The sequence below is a fragment of the Zootoca vivipara genome, chromosome 2, assembly GCF_965207765.1.
Source record: "Zootoca vivipara chromosome 2, rZooViv2.hap1.1, whole genome shotgun sequence".
Lineage (NCBI taxonomy): Eukaryota > Metazoa > Chordata > Lepidosauria > Squamata > Lacertidae > Zootoca > Zootoca vivipara.
Window position 1 is genome coordinate 116944330 of NC_142584.1, and position 19450 is coordinate 116963779.

At 44.3% G+C, this 19450-nt stretch overlaps 1 protein-coding gene across 1 annotated transcript; it reads right to left on the reverse strand.

Moving 5' to 3' along the window:
- Positions 1-551: 551 nt before the first annotated feature.
- Positions 552-18155, reverse strand: LOC132591354 (uncharacterized). The gene is given in 15 exon segments (XM_088662523.1): positions 552-1256; positions 1259-2248; positions 2477-2603; positions 2985-3067; positions 3675-3756; positions 4266-4765; positions 6064-6217; positions 7914-7960; positions 9348-9396; positions 9398-10134; positions 12119-12245; positions 14021-14109; positions 14838-14919; positions 15093-15610; positions 17997-18155. Coding segments are annotated over 14 exon segments (3549 nt in total). The 5' UTR covers positions 15510-15610; positions 17997-18155; the 3' UTR covers positions 552-1191.
- Between the last annotated feature and the right edge of the window lie 1295 nt (positions 18156-19450).

Sequence of the window (19450 nt, forward strand, 5' to 3'; positions counted from 1 at the left end):
GCAGGGAGATGGTGAGGTTACAATACCAGGGTGGGTGAATTACTGTAAATCTTTTGTGTGTGTGCAAAAAAATCGTAAATCATATTCGCCTCTCCCACACCCTCTCCTTCCCTTTGCACGTTTCAGCACTTTGAAACCAGAGAACATTCCTTTGCCCTTTCCATTTCCTCTCTTTGCACATTTAATTTCCTGATTCCAAACCCAGCCTCCTATATAAACACACACACACACACACACACACAAACACACACACACACACACACAGAGAGAGAGAGAGAGAGAGAGAGAGAGAGAGAGAGAGAGAAACATACCACCACCAATTCAAAATCAAGGACAGGTGCGGCAAGAGTCTTGTTAGCACAGGGCTGGAAGAATGAGGAAGTCCCAACGAAATAACAACGGCAAGAAAAACGGATGAGCTATGCTGAACTGGCAAAGTTAACATACAAATTATGAGAGAAGGACAATTTTGACTTTAAGGAAGAATGGGAACTTTTTTACAAACTATTTAAAAAGTTTGTAAACAAAAGGATTTGGACTCCTTGGCAGGCTTTGAATAAACACCCACAATTTATTAGTAAAATATAGGACAGACAAGATAAGGATATGTACAAATTTATAACATGCAGAGAATAACATGTGTAAATAAATTGGAGGATCTGAGGGAAGTCTCGGGAGGGTGGGAGAGGGAGGGAGGGGAAGGTATAAAAAGAGGGGGGAAATGTAATTGATTACAATGATCGATAATGTATTTTGCTAAATTTGTTCAATAAAAACTTTCTTAAAAATAAATCAAGGACAGGTAAGCTGTAAATGGACTTTTTGTAAATCATTTATTATTACATTTATAGCCCACCTTTCCTCAAATGAACTTGAAGTGGCTTCATAGTTCTTCTATTCCCAGTTTTATATATTCACAACAACCCTGTGAGGTAGAACTAGGCTGAGAGCCATTGGCCCAAGGTTACCCAGTGAACTTCATGGCTTCATAGGGATTTTAACTCTGCTCCCAGGGTTGCTTCAGTTTAAATGAGTGGGGCCAAGAGGGAGGGGTGTAGCTTAAGGAAGAAAAGGAGGGTATTCTATGCCCCCAATAAATATTTAAATGGTTGTACCCTTATGTGCATCATTTCATGTATTTCCACTGAAGTTCTTTTCCGCACTCCAAGCACTGGAATAGTTTATCCCATGTTAATTCAAAGAAATGAGAACTTTATTTACGTAGAAACTCTTTCCACACTGCAAACATTCATATCGCTTTCCCCTGTATGCATTCTTTGATGGGAAATTAGAGTTTTCTTCGCACTGAAGCTCTTCCCGCACTCCATACATTTATATGGTTTTACTCCTGTGTGAACTCTCTCATGACAACGGAGGTTTGCGTTTGTATTGAAACTCTTTCCACACTTCAAACAGTGATACGGTTTCTCCCCTGTGTGAATTCTTCGATGAGGAATGAGGTCTCTGTTCAGGCGAAAGCACTTTCCACACTCCGAGCATTTATATGGTTTCTCCCCTGTGTGAATCGTTTGGTGAGACGTGAGGTGCCTTTTCCGTGTAAAGCTCACTCCACACACCAAGCACCGATAAGGTTTCTCCCCTGTGTGGATTCTTTGATGATAACTAAGATCAGTCTTCCGAATGAAGCTTTTTCCACACTCCAAGCACTGATAGGGTTTCTCTCCTGTGTGTAGTCTTTGATGATTACTGAGAGTTATATTCTGTCTAAAGCTCTTCCCGCACTCCAAGCACTGAAATGGTTTCTCTCCTGTGTGGATTGTCTGATGGGAAGTGAGGTTTATCTTTCGAATGAAGCTCCTTCCACATTCCAAGCACTGATATGGTTTCTCCCCTGTGTGAAGTCTTTGATGATAAGTGAGATTTATCTTTCGAATGAAGCTCTTTCCACAGTCCAAACATTCATAGGGTTTTTCCCCTGTGTGAGTTTTTTTATGATAGCTAAGAGTTATGTTCTGTCGGAAGCTCTTTCCACACTCCAAGCACTTGTATGTCTTTTTCACAGTGTGGGTTCTTTGATGAGTAGTGAAAGCTTTCGTATCACTGAAGCTCTTTCCACACTCCAAGCACTGGTGTGGTTCCTCCCCTGTATGAATTCTTGGATGTGTCATGAGGTCTATCTTCTCATTTAAGCGCTTTTCACCTCCAAAGCATTTATATGGCTTCTCCCCCATGTGGATCCTTTGAGGTGTAGTGAGGCTAAAACTTTGACAAAAGCTTTTTTCACATGCTGCAACAAAGATAGGAAACAGGTAAGAGCCTATAGGTAAAAATGCTAATGTTTTAATTAATAAAAATTAGCCAGTATAAGAAACGTACAAAGAAAAATAATGCTGATAGATTGCTAGACTTTCTAAACAGTTTTAAACTAGTACAGAAATTTTGGGTGTTGCAGTCCAGTAATGTCTGTAATGCTGAAGTGTCTCCACTCCTGGACAAGTGAAACTTCAACCCTTACCAAGAAAGGTTGCCATCCCACAATTCTCCTCCATGACTTCTTTATACAGATCTCTCTGAACAGGATCCAGAAGTGCCCATTCCTCCTTGGTGAAGTACACAGTCACCTCCTCAAAGGACACGGGACTCTGAGAAAAAGAGAAATAGTTGAAATATTACATTAAGATTTATTGATTACCAAAAATCCATAAGACACTTCAAGGAAGAGGGGCTATTCTGCAGAAATGAAATCTCCTTTATAGATAATATGTGTTATCTATTACATTGGTTCCCAAACACTTTGCCCTGTGGATGTTGTATGATTTTTTAATTGTACTTTTATTTCCTATATTGTATTTTACCATGTGACAATTTGAATTCCATGGAATGATTTAAATATTTGACTTCCTTGCAGGCAGTTTTGACAGAAGAACCAAGAAGCAGGGATATCAGTTCAGGCCTAGGGAGGTGGGGACTGAGTAACCAGCCTGCCCCCAGCCTGAGGCCCTGCTCTGATCTGTCCTCCCTACCTGATCCAGTTCAACAGCAACTGCTTCCCCTTCACCACGAAGCAGAGATGGCTGATGAGGTCTTGCCAGCATCATTTCATCACCTGAGAGAAAAAAAAGCTGGTGATAAGCCAGGAGCACTTGCTCCTCTCAGAGATTAATCAATGCATCCCTAAATACACATGGGCGTTAGATTTTTTTTTAATCTGTTAAGCATATTTCAGAGCCTTATATTCTGTTTTATATGTGTGTGAAATGACATCTCTTCCCTTTGGGGCTCTGGGCAGCCAGTTTCTTCCCCCAAAATATTAAAGAAGCCTGTGGATTTATTTAACACTTGACCAAGATAAATCCAATTGAGATACACCCCATCAGTCATTATTATTATTATATTTATTTATATCCTGCCTTATCCCCAGACTGGGACTTGAGGCAGCTTACATGAATTACAACCACACAGATGAAATACAAAAAGCTAAAACATAAAAAGAGAATAATTAAAATGTTGGTTAAACTCTAGGAGAATTAAAACAATATAAAAGCAAATCTATTAAGATACAGAAAAACAGTCAATTCCCAAAGGAAATATGGTCTTTCAGATAGCTTGGACCTAAGTGGTATAGGGTTTTATAGCTAATAACCAGCACTTAGAATTGCACATGGAATCAGACTGCTAGCCAATGTAAGCTGTTCTAACAAGGGAGTTCTTACCCAGTGGCCCCTGTCCAGTGTCTGATGCAGCCCTCTCTGCCTCTGGGAAATCCAGGCAGGCTTTGGCAAATAGACCTGTAACCTGAAACAACCATAAGAATTGGAGACATCAACTGTGGAGAAGAATTTGAAAAGGAGCGGCAGAGGCAGAAACCTGAAGGGTTATTCGAAGTCTTTCCTTGGATGCTTTCCAAAAAGGTTTGGGCAATTAATAGAGAAATCTGGGATGCCCTCCCTGGAGCTTAATGTCTTTTCTCCCTGTTGTAGAGACTGTAATATGCTGTGCTTGATGCTGTGTGATTTTTTTAAATGTACTTTTAGTCGCTTCATTCATTTATTTCATAAAATTTATACACCACTTGATTGTAAAAAATCCTCAAACCTGTTTATCTCAAATATTGCATTTTTTGTGTTCCACAGAATTCAATTTGTTATGCATTAAAATACAAGACATGAAATAAGCGATCAAGATGCGATTAAAAGTAAATACTGTATAAATATTTAACGCTGACTAACTGAATGAAACTCATGGACCACTAGCAGCTCACAGGCCACAGTTTGGGAGACCCCTGATCCAGATGACAACCTCACCTGCTGCTCTGCCTGCTTCTTGTCCTCTGCCTGACTCAGGAGGAAACCTTCAGCCAGGGCCACTGCCTGGGAACTGGTCTCCACTCCACATTCCCTGACCCAGCTCTCCATCTCTGGGGGGAGGACAGCCAAGAACTGCTCCAGGATCACCAGGTCCAGCATCTGAGTCTTGGTGCGTCTCTCTGGCTTCAGCCACTGGCGGCAAAGATGGTGAAGTCGGCTGCAAACCTCTCGGGGGCCCTCAGCCTCATGGTAGTGGAAATGCCTGAACTTCTGGCATTGCACATTTGTGCTGAGGGTGTCCTCACCTGGAATCTTCCATCCTGTTCTTTCCCATGGTTCCCCAGGGCTCCTGGCCTGGATGATAAACAGACCTCTTACTGCTTCAGGCCCAGCTGAGTCTTTCTCTTCCATCTTTGATCTCTGTTCCCTCCAACAGGGTCCAAGAAGCTTCTCTTGCTTCTGCTGAAGACTGCTATTACTGGAATCACTGCCAAGTTCTAAAAATTCAAGACATTGTAGGGTGAGTGAATTATTACGCCTTCAGGACATGAAGATTTTCCCTGAGGAAATGTGGATGAGTCCAGCCACCCAGAAGGAAGGGCAGGTGAATGACAAGAGGACTCTAAGATGAGCTTCTGGGGAGGTTCCTTCATGTGTGGGCCATGGATTAAAGCCTTCAACCTGGTTGAAGGTCAGAAGGGAGCTAGTTTGGTGTAGGGCTAAGACCTGGAAGAGACTAGGGTTTTAGTTACTACTCAACCAAGAAGCCCACTGGGTGACCTTTGGCCAGTCACTGCCTCTCAGCCCAACCTACCTCACAGGATGGTTGTGAGGATAAGATGAGGAGAGGAAGAAGCATACCGGTATATGCTACCCTGAGTTCCTTGAAGGAAAAGTGGTATGTAAATAAATACATAAATAAGGTGCAGCATCCACCCAACAATTCTGTTGCTCGCAACTCCTCCTTCATGCACAAATTCCCTTTCTCAGTTGTCCATAGATAAACAGGACAGTACACATCAGAAAGGTGAGTTGGGGATTGCCTGGAGCTCTGTTGGGGAAGTTGGTTTAGGGTGGGTTCCAGAAAATTGGTATTTAATTGACAAGTTAGTATGTATTCAGCATTTGTGACTGAGTTTATTTCCCAGTTTTTGCCCTCTTCCCAGGTGCATAGAAAAAGGATTTACCAGCGACACTGGCATTGACAACCCCATTAATTTACAGATCAGGAGATAAGCATGTACTGTGGATACAACTCAAGATACACAGTAAATTACGTCCCCACCTAGGGGACACAGCTTACATACAGAGAAAAATCGTTACAATTTCCAGGTGGCACGCTTAAATGCATTTGTTATAGGGGAAAAATGGATACTCTTTATTCCAGGCATCCCCAAACTGCGGCCCTCCAGATGTTTTGGCCTACAACTCCCATGATCCCTAGCTAACAAGACCAGTGGTTGGGGAAGATGGGAATTGTAGTCCAAAACATCTGGAGAGCCAAAGTTTGGGGGTGCCTGCATTCAGTCTTGAAACATTGAAATGAAGGCATTTTCTTAACGTTCTATTGTAGCTCAGGAACTTGACAGCTCGGGGAAGGGCTTCTATTCTAGGGAGTGCAGGGAAGGAGTTGGGGTGTCCTGGGGGTGACATCAGGCATTTATTTACATGCCCTAGAGTAGGCGAAATGACAGCTTGGTGTCCAATAAAATTCTTATATCATACTCAACGTGCAGCTGAGGATGAATTTCCCTAGAGCTCAGCTCAGTGTTGCACAAAATGGGGAGACACTCACCAGGCTGCAGAAGGGGCCATCGATCAATGACCACTTTCGCCCCCACCCTGCAACCAGGAAGAGACGCAAGGCGGAGCTGTATTGGCTCTGGAGGATCCCGGCTGCCCTCCTCCTCCTTAAATTTCTTTTTTCCCCCCCTTTCCTCTCTAGGAGCCTAGCTCAGTTGCTGTTAACCCTGAGGAGGCCGTGCAGCACGATCTCTCTCTCAAAGCAGGAAACAAAGAGGAAACGCTCACAACTGGCCGGATGAAGACTCAGTGGCACTTCGGGTTTCCAAGCGGACAGCAAGGCAAATACTTTGGAAAGAAATCAGAGGCAGAACACATACATACGCCAAATTGCGCATGTTTCTGCCCCATTCATGACAACAGTCGAATGTGAACCTGAAGTTGAGGGGCGGTTTCCTAGAGGGGAAAAGAATAGTGGGTCGGTGGGGGGACTGGGTCCTCCAGAGCAGAGGGTCAGCAAACTTTTTCAGCAGGGGGTTGGTCCACTATCCCTCAGACCTTGTGGGGGGCCGGACTATATTTTGGGAAAGAAAAAAACAAATAACCCAGAGATGCATTTTAAAGAAAAGCACACATTCTACTCATGTAAAAACACCAGACAGGCCCAACAAATAACCCAGAGATGCATTTGAAATAAAAGGACACATTCTACTCATGTAAAAACACGCTGATACCCAGACCGTCTGCGGATTTAGAAGGCGATTGGGCCGGATCCGCCTCCCCCCCCCCCCCGGCCCTTAGTCTGCCTACCCATGCGCCAGAGCAACTTGCCAGCTGCTCCCTGCATTTGCCCTCACCTCCACCTTTGCTGCAAAGGCTGCATGGGGAGTGGGAAGCGGCTGGATTCCTTTTGTTGTAAGGGTTGCATCTGGAGTTTACCTCCCATGCTGGGGTGCCCTGGGCCATATGCCCCCCCCTCTGTCTGGGCCTGTGGGGTGGGCTCCCCTTTGTGCTGTGGGTGAAGGGGGGAGTCAGAGGGGCTGGAGGGGGGAGGAGCCTGAGAAAGGTGGAGGTGAAGATGCGGGGAGATCAGCCAGTTAAATTGGGAGAAAAATGGGGGTACAGTGGAACCTCGGTTTATGAACACCTCGGTTTATGAATTTTCGGTTTATGAACGCCGCGGACCCATCTGGAACGGATTAATTCACTTTCCATTACTTTTAATGGGAAAGTTTATGAACGCTTCAGTTTATGAACAGACTTCCGGAACCAATTACACCCATGTTTCAGTTTATGAACGCTTCAGTTTAAGTACTTCACGGACCGGTCTGGAACGGATTAATCCACTTTACATTACTTTCAATGGAAAAGTTCGCTTCAGTTTATGAACGGTTACTCCGCGGACTGTCTGGAACGGATTAATCCACTTTCCATTACTTTCAATGGGAAAGTTCGCTTCAGTTTATGAATGCTTCAGTTTATGAACAGACTTCCGGAACCAATTGTGTTCATAAACCGAGGTACCACTGTATAGCTTTTGGGGAAGTGGAAGAGGGGGTGCCAACTTGAACAAAATATTGGGGGGCATGTAAGCCCCCACCCTGCATAATCGATCACATGATGTGGCACAGACATACCATTTTAATGGCAATGCATGGGGGCAGCCCCCCTCCAATATTTTATTGGGGGGCCTGAAGGAACCTGGCCTATGGGAGTTGGCTCCTATGTCCTATGGCCCCACACATCCTCTGTGCCAACTTCTGTCCTCTGATGCATTTTTGCACATGGCCTAGACCTGATCGGAGGGGGGGATTATTCAAGCAGGACATGGGAGACTTGGGAAATGGACACAAAAAGGTCCCATGCGATTGGGGTTGTGTGTGAGAGAGAAATACCCCCCACCGGAACACAACTGGTGAACCCCAGTTCCAGATGGTCACTGCTGTGTCCTACATAAAGGGAGGGGGGGGAAATAGTTAAGATTTAATCGGAAATGTAGGTGAGCTCAATAGGCTAAAAAATGATCTGAGAACTATTGTAAACAGGTCAAAACATCAGCAGGTTTAGAATAAATTCAGCAGTATAAAATATGTGGAATTAAAATGTGGAAAACGAGAAGATATGGATTGATTAGAATATGCAGTGGTAAAAAACAGTAAAAAGATCAAGCTATGGAAAGGCAGAACGGAATTAAATGTCTCAATTTTTTATTGTAATGTTGTATGAAAACTGTAATGATGAAAAAACAGAAATGAAACTACATATATTCTGGTCTGAAAAATTTAATTAATGAGTATTTCTAGAGCTGAGTGGCAGCTTTGATATGAATTAGCCTTCAAGACAGCCTAGAAAACCTTTTAAGAAAGAGGGTGATCATACATGTGCAAAAAGTCCTGAATGGCATGGTGAGAAATTGTGGAGAACGGTTTTCCGCTCCCTTTCATAGTCCTAGTTGCTCACTTTCTGCCTAAAGCATTTCCTTTCAACATTCAAAGCAGTGGGTTGTATCTAATGTTAATCCTGCCCAAAGTACACCCACTGAACTTAATGAACACAATAACTTGGGTCTGTTAATTTCAGGGCGGTCCAACTTTTCACACCAAGTCGGCCGCAATAATACTTCATCACAGAACCCACGGGCCACACAATGAATTAAATTTCCATATCGTAAATTAAAGTGTTCACAATATAATTACCGGTAATATACACAATTAATGAAGTTAATGAAATATACAGTATATAATTAAATACACATTTAGTTTATTTAATATATTTAATTATTAAAACAAATTTAATACACAAACAGATGTAGGTGCTTTCGTTAACAATGCATGACACACACAAAAATATTTTTTAAAGGCTTTGAGATGTTTCCCCCCCTTGAATGTTTCTGGGGGCCATGAAAAAAAGCTGGACCACCTTGGTCAACTCTAAGCAAGATTAACACTGGATATCACCAATTTGCATAATGTCTCCCTATATGAATTTCCTGATGGGAAGAAAGGAAAAATGGGGGTGGAAGCATTCTCTCCCAAGTGTTAATACAGTTTCCCCCTTTTAAATTCACTGATGGCAATGGATATTTGTGTTTCTTTGAAGCTCTTTCCAAACTCCAAGAACTGTAGGCTGCATAAGAGTCTCTTGGGGCACTGTCCCACCAAGTGAAAACATTTAACATCCCTCCCCACCCCTTCTCAAAACCTCACATTCTTCTGCCAGAATACATGTGTTAAGTCTTGAAGGTGCTATTATGTTCTTTTTGTTGCCCTGTTACAAAAAAAGAGCAGGATGGGACACACCCGTGACACTGATATGGATTCTACGCGTTGTGAATACCTCGATGAAGATGGGAAATGGTACATTTAATAAAACTCTTTCCACATTTACAAGCACTGATATTGTTTCTCCCCTGCATGGATTCTCTGATGGGAGGTGAGACTTTCCTTCCAGCTGAAGCTCTTCCCACATTCCAAGCACTGGTAGGGCTTCTCCCCACTGTGAATTCTTTGATGGCGGCGGAAATGTGTGCTTCTGTGGAAGCTCTTTCCACACTCCAAGCACTGATAGGGTTTCTCCCCTGTATGGATCCTTTGATGGGAAGTGAGACTGTCCTTCCAGCTATAGCTCTTCCCACATTCCAGACACTGATATGGTCTCTCCCCAGTATGAATTCTTTGATGGGACGTGAGACTTCTCTTGGTGGTGAAGCCAATCCCACATTCCAAACACTGGTAGGGTTTGTTCCCACTGTGAATTCTTTGATGGGCATGGAGGTTGGAGCTCTGGCTGAAGCTCTTTCCACATTCTAAGCATTCGTACGGTCTCTCCCCTGTATGAATTCTTTGATGGCGACAGAAATCTGTGCTTCTGTTAAAGCTCTTTCCACAGTCCAAGCACTGATATCGTTTCTCTTCGGTATGAATTCTTCGATGGGAAGTGAGATTTTTCTTCCAGCTAAAGTTCTTCCCACATTCCAAGCACTGATAAAGTTTCTCCTTGTTGTCAGTTCCTTGATGGGAACTCTGATAGATGCTATCTCCACACTCCAGATATTCATATGGCTTCTCTACTGTGTGGAGTTTGCCATGGTCTCCCTGATTCTTGGTTTCCAATTTGTCACCTTCTGCAATGACAACAAAAACTAATGAGAGAGCCTTAGGAGGAAACGGAGCCCCAAATTACTGAACAATGCCCAATAATGCTTGTGATGAAGGAAGAAATGAAGGGACTTTGATGAGAGGCAGATGTTAGTAAGTAAGTAAAGTAGTTAATTGCATTATCCATATGGCCATAGCACATGTACAAACAAACAGGCAACTGTCGCACAGCAATAAAATATAACAAATACGATTAGAACATTAAATATAAAATCCAGGTGAATACTACTGATTAGAATGTTACTGATTACTGATTGGGCGGACCATGGCCGCCCAATTGAGACTAGAATTGGGACTACCATCTATAGTAGCAAAAGCCCATGCCAGGATAATTATCTACTATAAATCCATTGCAGAAACTCAAAACTCCCTACTAGCTAAACAAGCCTTCACAGCCCTTACCGGCAGCAGCAGCAGCTGGCCTAAGGCCATGGAATCCATTTGTGATCGTTACTCCCTCCAAGACTTTGCTGCCCTGATCTCATGGGATAACGACAAAATCCATAGCTGGATTCTAGCTAGGGATGAAGCTTTCGACCTAGCACAATCTAAGGCGGCTAAACTCTCCACGTGGCTCCCCCAAGTGAAGGTAGTTAGATCCCTGGTCCACTATTTGTGTGATTTGACAAACCCCAAGCTAAGAAGAGCTTTCACACTAGCCCGATTCCACGTCATACCTACAGCATTCCTACACAGCGTTTTTTCCAACACACCACTGAACCTCTGACTCTGCCCGTGCAATGAGGGAAAGATCGAGGCAGATCTTACTACAGAATTAACACCCTTTGGTTGCCAGCATTAACTGAGAGCAGGCTTGCTACAGACAGTTGAATCTGGCCTGTGTAAAACTGTGTTTGGCTTAGTGTTGAAGAGCATTGGGTCATCTTTGACCAAACACTCTCCCTTTCAGTCTAGCCTACTTCACAAGGTTGATGTGCAGGTAAATGGTACAACCATGTCCATTCTCTTCAGAACTGTGAGGAGTAATAGAAAAGATGAAAAGATGATAGAATGTAAAGGTTAGGCTTAGAGGTTCCATGGACAATCCCTGACTTCTCTAGCTAAAGCAATGGTGGTGAACCTCTGGCACATGGGTCTGATGAGGGCCTGTGAGGTTGTTTTCTGCTAGACCTGCAACGTCTGGTGTGGGAAGGTGAAACGTTGCTGTAAATGAAGAACGAGGTGTTTAAAATACACTCCTAGAATCATAGAATCATAGAGTTGGAAGAGACCGTAAGGGCCATCCAGTCCAACCCCCTGCCAAGCAGGAAACACCATCAAATATGCCTGTCAAGCCTCTGCTTATAGACCTCCAAAGAAGGAGACTCCTGATTGCTCCTTGCTGGTGGCTCCCTCTCAGTAACCATCAGCTGATCGTCAGGATGCCCCACTGGGATCATCAGCAGCAGGGAATTCTTCATCAGGAACTCCCTAGGTCACCTGATGAGGCTCTTGGAGCTGATCAGCTGATGAGTCCTGAGATTCATCACTTTGAAGTTCATCTGCAATTGCCCATGAAAGGCAGTTAAGCCAAAAAGCAAAATATAAAAAGGGGTGGGTAGGACTCTGGGTAGGGAGGACTCTTGAAGAGATATTTCTATGAAGGCAAAAACATCATATAGCTATGGGAAGCTGAGATGAGTAAAAGCCCACCTCTTTTCTGAGACGGATTGCTGTTTGGGCCAATCATGAAATTCATCTCTGAAGTCAGTGCTTTCCTTTGGCCAACCAGAAAATTAATGTGGGGGCTACTTCTACCCTGAACGGCCCTGAAACTCACATTTCAAAGGCCTGGGAAGTTCAGACCAGTCTGATAATTCTTTAGAAGGGCATAACTAGTGTACGAGTCCTGAGACAACACAGTAGATACTTGTCCAAATGCTGTACACATAAAATAGACATACAGTAATGAATTTCACAGCAGATATTATCATCCAACGGGAGCCATACCAAGAGACGCCACGGTCACACAATTCTCCTCCATGACACTGTTATGCAATGTTCTCTGGTCAGGATTCAGCAGAGCCCACTCCTCATCTGTGAAGTATACAGCCACATCCTCAAAGAACACTGTACCCTAAAATTAAAAGAAATTATGTCCTCCTGATAGAAAGAATAAAAACTTTCTACTACTATTTGCTGTCCAATATATCCTATCTATTAAGAGCTGTGCTGTCTTAATTGGGTTCATCTATTTCCCATTTGAAAAGTGGGCATTTATATTTTAGCATCTGTGTAACTGGTTTTTACGCTGCTGATAAGTCTTGTTGGCACCCGTCTGTCTCGAGAGACAATGGAGTGTTCCTCTAGGGGCGAAGTCAAACCGCTGCATTAGCAGCACCAAAGTGGCCTCCCCGGGGCGCAAGCCTGAGCGGTGTGTCTGGAGGTCCTGGGCTGCACACATGACAAGACCCCGCTCTTGGCCTCACTGATGTGGTCCAAAGCAAAGCAGGGCAAGACATTTGGCACCAGCTTGGCTGCAGGAGTTTCCGGAAGGAGAAGAAGAAAAAGAAGAAGAGTTTGGATTTGATACCCTGCTTTATCACTACCCGAAGGAGCCTCAAAAAGCGGCCAACATTCTCCTTTCCCTTCCTCCCCCCCAACAAACACTCTGTGAGAACACTCTGTTCTTTGAAGTGTGACCAGCCCAAGGTCACCCAGCAGCTGCATGTGGAGAAGCAGAGAGGCGAACCCGGTTCCCCAGATTACGAGTCTACCACTCTTAATCACTACACCATGCTGGAGTGGAACTGCCGCCCAACCATCTTAGAGACTCCAACCCCCTGTTTTCACAGTGGCCAATGGGAAGCCCGCAAGTAAGGCCTAGACGCAACAGCACTCTGCCCACCTGTGATTCCCTCCAACTGGTATTAAGGTTACCATTCGTCCCCGTTTCCCAGGGACAGTCCCCGGATTTACAAATCAGCCCCCTGACAAAATCCATCTGTTTAGTAGGAAGTTGAAAAGTGTCCCCAGATTCATTGAAAAAATTCTGGTAACCTGAATAGGAGGCATAACACCTCTGACAGTGGAGGTAGAACACAGTCATTGTGGCTTGTAGCCACTGATAGCTTTATCCTCCATGGCCTTGTCTAATCCTCTTTTAAAGTCATCCAAGGAGTGGAATGTGAATGGATAAAGGGCGCTGTCAATAAATTATCTCTACACTCCAGGTCTGGAAACAGAGTGCTGGAAGGGCTACACGCGTCAAATGGATATTTACATGCTTGGGAAAACAACAAAGGTACTGATTGCAAGGAAACAACAAAGGCTAGCTATAAAAATGTATTAAAATTAATAGAAGGATGAGAAGGTGATTAAAGAAGAAGAATGAAGCAATGGGAAGCAATGGACATATGATTGTAATCGGAGCGGGAAACCTTTTTTTTAATGTATTAAATTTATTGTTTCATTTGATGCCCACAAGTTCTTTTTTTAAAAAAAATCCTTTTTATTGCTTCTTTTTCATAACTACAAAGTATATATAACATACAAAACATACAAAATGATGCCCACAAGTTCTAGTGTAATGAGAGAGGGAGAAATATTTGCCCACGCTGTGTAGAATTTTATACATTTCTATTCTGATGAGTCAGTGGTTGACCTGACTTTTATTCTGCTTCATTGTGGAATACACACACACACACATGCATACACACGCACACACATACACCGGTATATAAAAATTTGATAGCTAACTGCTGGGTGACGTGGCTCCTTATTCTCAGAATTTAAACATTCATTGAGTAGCTTTGAAAGCAAAGTGGAAGAGAGAGAGAGATTGCTAAAGACTGAAGGAGGGGGCAGGAGCACCCAGACTGCCCCCAGTCTCCTGATGGTCCCTTCCCTTACCTGATCTTGTTCCACTGCAATTGCTACCCTTCCATTGTAATGATAATGATGAGATGTCGGAGGTGATCTTGCTGGAATCATTCCTTCACCTGCAAAATATAAAGGGGGATAGAAGCCAATGGCACATGCTTGTCTCCAAGATTCAGCAATGCATGGCTAACTACACATGGATCTTAAAGGTAAAGGTAAAGGTAAAGGGACCCCTGACCATTAGGTCCAGTCGCGGACAACTCTGGGGTTGCAGTGCTCATCTCGCGTTATTGGCCGAGGGAGCCGGTGTACAGCTTCCAGGTCATGTGGCCAGCATGACTAAGCCGCTTCTGGCGAACCAGAGCAGTGCACGGAAACGCCGTTTTTTGCCTTCCCGCCGGAGCAGTACCTATTTATCTACTTGCACTCTGACGTGCTTTTGAACTGCTAGGTTGGCAGGAGCAGGGACTGAGCAACGGGAACTCACCCTGTCACGGGAATTCGAACTGCCGACCTTCTGATCGGCAAGCCCTAGGCTCTGTGGTTTAAAACCCACACCGCCACCCGCGTCCCATTTCACATGGCTCTTAGAAGATACCTACTGAGTGTTTCTACTCATTTTATGTTATCATGTGGAACACATCTCTTCCACTTTGGATGCTTGGGAAAAAAGGTAAAAATGCTGGTCCCCATGTATAAATGATGAAGTGCTGTAAATCAACACATTTCTCAGTGGTGGAAAAGGCTGGAAGACAATAATCCATTACTCCAAATGATTAAAGGGGCCCATGGATTTATTTAAAAATCAATTGACCAGATTGAGATACAAATTAAGATCAATCCTCACCCAGAGGCCCCTGTCTGGTGTCCAATGGATTCCTCTCCACCTCTAGGAGATCAGTGCCCTTTTTTGCAAACGGATCCTGTATCTGAAACAATAACGAGGATAGAAGACATCAAATGGGGAGAAGGATTAGAAAAGCCATGACAGAGGTAGGAACCAAAGAGTTGCTGAATATTCTTCTTTGGATGTTCCCCCCAAAAAAAGTTAAGAGAATTTTTCATTCTGCGCCCCTTGGGATTATCTAGATGAAACTCTCACCTGCTGCTCCTTCTGCTTCTTGACCTCCGCTTGACTGAGGAGGAAACCTTCGACCAGGGCCACCGCCTGGGAACTGGTCTCCGCCCCACATTCCCTCACCCAGCTCTCCATCTCCAGTGGAAGGACAGTCAAGAATTGCTCCAGGATCACCAGGTCTAGGATCTGAGTCTTGGTGTGCTGCTCTGGCTTCAGCCACTGACGACAAAGGCGGTGGAGTTGACTCCAAACCTCTCGGGGCCCCTTGGCCTCCTGGTAGCAGAAGTCCCTGAACTGCTGACGCTGCACATCTGAGCTGAGGATGTCCTCCTCACCCAGGATCTTCTGCACTGTTCTCTCCCAGAATCCCCTACTGCTCCCAGTCTTGATGGCATCACAGCCTCTTCCTTTTTCGGAGCCTGTCGAGTTTTCCTCTTCCATCTATGCTTCAAGGAAGCCTCCAAGAGGTCTGAAGGAATTCCTCGGTCTTCTGCCAATTTTATTCTGCCCTAGTTAGAAGCACTACAAAGACCTGACAAGACCTGCCAAGGAAAACAAAGAATATATTCATGTATGCTACAACAGCAGCAAGAGTCTTGTTAGCACAAAGGTGGAAGAATGAGGAAGTCCCAACGAAAGAACAATGGCAAGAAAAACTGATGAGCTATGCAGAGTTGGCAAAGCTGACATATAAACTACGAGAGAAGGACAACCGTGACTTGAAAGAAGAATGGGAACTTTTTACAAACTATTTGAAAAGACAGCAAAAGGACTTGGACTCCTTGGTAGGTTTTGAATAAACATTCACAATTTATTAGTACGATACGATACGATAAATAAGGTAATGTTATGTACAATTTTATAACATGCAGAAAACAACATGTACAAGCAAATCAGAGAGGGGAGCTGAGGGTATAAAAAGGGGGTAAAAAATGTAACGGGTTAAATCGATTGAGAATGTATTTTGTTAAAGATGTTCAATAAAAACTTTTTTAAAAAAAGAAGCGCTACAAAGACCTATAAAGCCAATATGTTGCTCTGTTATTAGACGCTACACTGTCAGGAGAGGGAAAATTGTTCCCTGGGCCAGCCTGGAGGGTTCTCGCTAGCAACCAGGCCAGATTATAGTGATGCAATAGCCCTCCTCGACTGAAAGTTATGAAGCAAAATGTGCCGGCCACCTTTTAAGGCAGCTTTCCTCAAACTACAGGCCACGGGACACTCCTGGGCCTCAGCACCCTTCCAGGTGGGCCTTGCAGCCTCAACGCTCCCCATCCTTACCCTTAGGGATAAGCAAGGCTGGCTGCTTCTCTCTGCTTCTCAGTGGTGTTGCAAAGGCAGGGGAGTCAGCCTGGTTCCTCACCACCCTTCCTTTTTTGCTTTAAAGCAAAGAAGAAGAAGAAGCAGAAGCAGAAGATGAAGAAGAGTAGTTTGGATTTGATATCCCGCTTTATCACTACCTGAAGGAGTCTCAAAGCGGCTAACATTCTACTTTCCCCTCCTCCCCCACAACAAACACTCTGTGAGGTGAGTGGGGCTGAGAGACTTCAGAGAAGTGTGACTAACCCAAGGTCACCCAGCAGATGCATGTGGAGGAGCGGAGACGCAAACCCGGCTCCCCAGATTACGAGTCTACTGCTCTTAACCACTACACCACACTGGCAAAGAGTGACTTCAGAACTGTCATAACAAGTGAGTTGTTTTTGAATATCTGGCAAAAGTTAGGAATCACCCAGGGTCCTGAAGAGATGTTGTCCCCCATCCCACCCTCATTTAGTGCATCCTTTTCATCCTAGCAAGCGAAAGGCAGCTCTTTTTTTTGTAACATCTGAGATCACGAAAAGGTTGTTTTCTGCAAATCCTTCTACACACAGTCATTGTGTGCGACTGAAAGTGCCCTGCGATTCCGTCCTGGCAGGTGTGAGCAATGGGGCTCTGCAGTGCCCCACCACCAATTGGCCAGAGAGTGTATTAAAGGGGATTATTTCCCTTTCATACAACAGGATGTGGGGCAGTCATGAGAATTTTTCCCAGGGAGGAGCAAAGCATTGCTATGATTATTAAGTATTCAATCTGTATCCCACTCTTCCTTCCAAAGGGGTAAAACACTGATAGGTGGAGGGAGGCTAGTCCCCCCCCCAATGTCAATATATACATCCTGCCTCAGGTTTGACAAATACTGTACTAGAAACTTTGTCTCTCTTTTAAAATGGGAATCTGGATTATGTTTCGTGGAGAGGGGAGGAATTTCCCCCTTACATACCCACTACACAAATCCATTTGACCACGTTGGTTTGCGGTGGTCTCTCCTGCATTGGATTCCTTTGATTAAAAGACCGCTTGCAGTTTTAAGGAATGCTTTCTGTTCAATCTCATGTTTGGGGGTTGCATGTCTGAATGGGCACATGCATGTCAGTCAGAAGGCTTGATATTGCCACTTGCTTGGGGGTAGGGGTGCATTATAATTCTAATCAAATTGCAGTCGAATTCAGCATTGTACTATAAACACTCTCCTCCAGCATGATTGACATCCTAAACCCTTTTAAAAATGTGGGCTTTTGGGGGGGGGGAGGACGGGTTGTTGGATTGTTGTTTTTATTTTGATTATGCATTTTGCGGTTTTATATTTTGATTTTATTCTGTGAACCGCCCTAAGACCTGCGGATATAGGGCGGTATATAAATTCTATTATTGTTATTGTTATTGTTATTGTTGATATTGTTATTATTGTTATTATTGTTATTATTATTCCCAAGCCACCTCCTGACCTTGCAGAGAAAAAAAAGACCCGATCACTGACTTGGGTGCTTTGGGGGGAGATCTCGGATGGATCAGCTGAGCAGGCACCCGCCCCGCTGCAGCCCTGGGAATCCCCTTTACCCAAATGCATCAAATTGGGACGGGGGGGGGGCGAAAATAGAGACTCACCAAACATCAGAGGTGTCCACCGATGTAGCACTTGCGAGGCACAAAGGCCACTTTCGGACCCCGAAGGGGGGAAGTCAGGAAGGGGCACCGTGGGGAGGAATGTTTGTTGTGGTGTTCCCCCTCCCTCGCCCCCAAATCCCATTTCCCTTCCTCTCTAGGAAACCAGTTCCGGCCCATTTTAACCCTTAGAAAGCCAAGCAGCGAGAGGGGGGGGGGGGCCTGCGTGTAGCTCAGTGGTGCAAGCGCCTGCAAAAGGCGTGCGGAAGCTCCCAAGTTCAGTCCGTGGCGTTTTCACGTATCAAGTGATAGGGAAGAGATCCAGGGAAGAGAGAGAGATGGCCAGGCTCAAGGTCAGTTATTTTGATTTGGCTGTAACTGTAAACTTATTACTGTATTATTATTATTATTATTATTATTATTATTATTATTATTATTAGTTGTTGTTGTTGTTTAGTTGTTTAGTCGTGTCCGACTCTTCGTGACCCCATGGACCATAGCACGCCAGGCACTCCTGTCTTCCACTGCCTCCCGCAGTTTGGTCAAACTCATGTTGGTAGCTTCGAGAACACTGTCCAACCATCTCGTCCTCTGTCGTCCCCTTCTTCTTGTGCCCTCAATCTTTCCCAACATCAGGGTCTTTTCCAGGGAGTCTTCTCTTCTCATGAGGTGGCCAAAGTATTGGAGCCTCAGCTTCAGGATCTGTCCTTCCAGTGAGCACCACGTGCTATGGTCCATGGGGTCACGAAGAGTCAGACATGACTAAACGACTAAACAACAACAACAAGTTGCTTTGGAAGACGATCATCAGGCATCCGCACAACATGACCAGTCCAACAAAGTTGATGTTGAAGAATCATTGCTTCAACACTGGTGATCTTTGCTTCTTCCAGTACACTGATATTAGTTCGCCTGTCTTCCCAAGTGATGTGTAATTTTTTTCGGAGACACCATTGATGAAATCTTTCGAGGAGTTGGAGATGGCGTTTATAAGTGGTCCATGTTTCACAAGCATATAGTAAGGTTGGTAGTACAATAGCTTTGTAAACAAGCACTTTGGTTTCCCTGCGAATGTCACTCTGCACTTCCTCAAACACTCTGCACTTCAATCGGGAGAAAGCCGCACTCGCAGAGCTCAGGCGATGCTGGATTTCAGCATCAATGTTGGCCCTTGTGGAAAGGTAACTGCCTAAGTAGGAGAAGTGATCAACATTTTCCAATATTACACCACTGATTTGGATTTGTGGTGCTGCAGAGGGGTTATTTTGTACTTGTTGGTGCAGCACTTTGGTTTTTTGGATGTTGAATGATAGGCTAAGCTTTTTGTAAGCTTCTGTAAAGATATTTAGGATGGTCTGGAGGTCATCCTCTGAGCGTGCTCACACTACGACTACATTGTCATCAGCATACTGAAGCTCTATGACAGTAACCTTACCATTACGGTAACCTTACTCTGG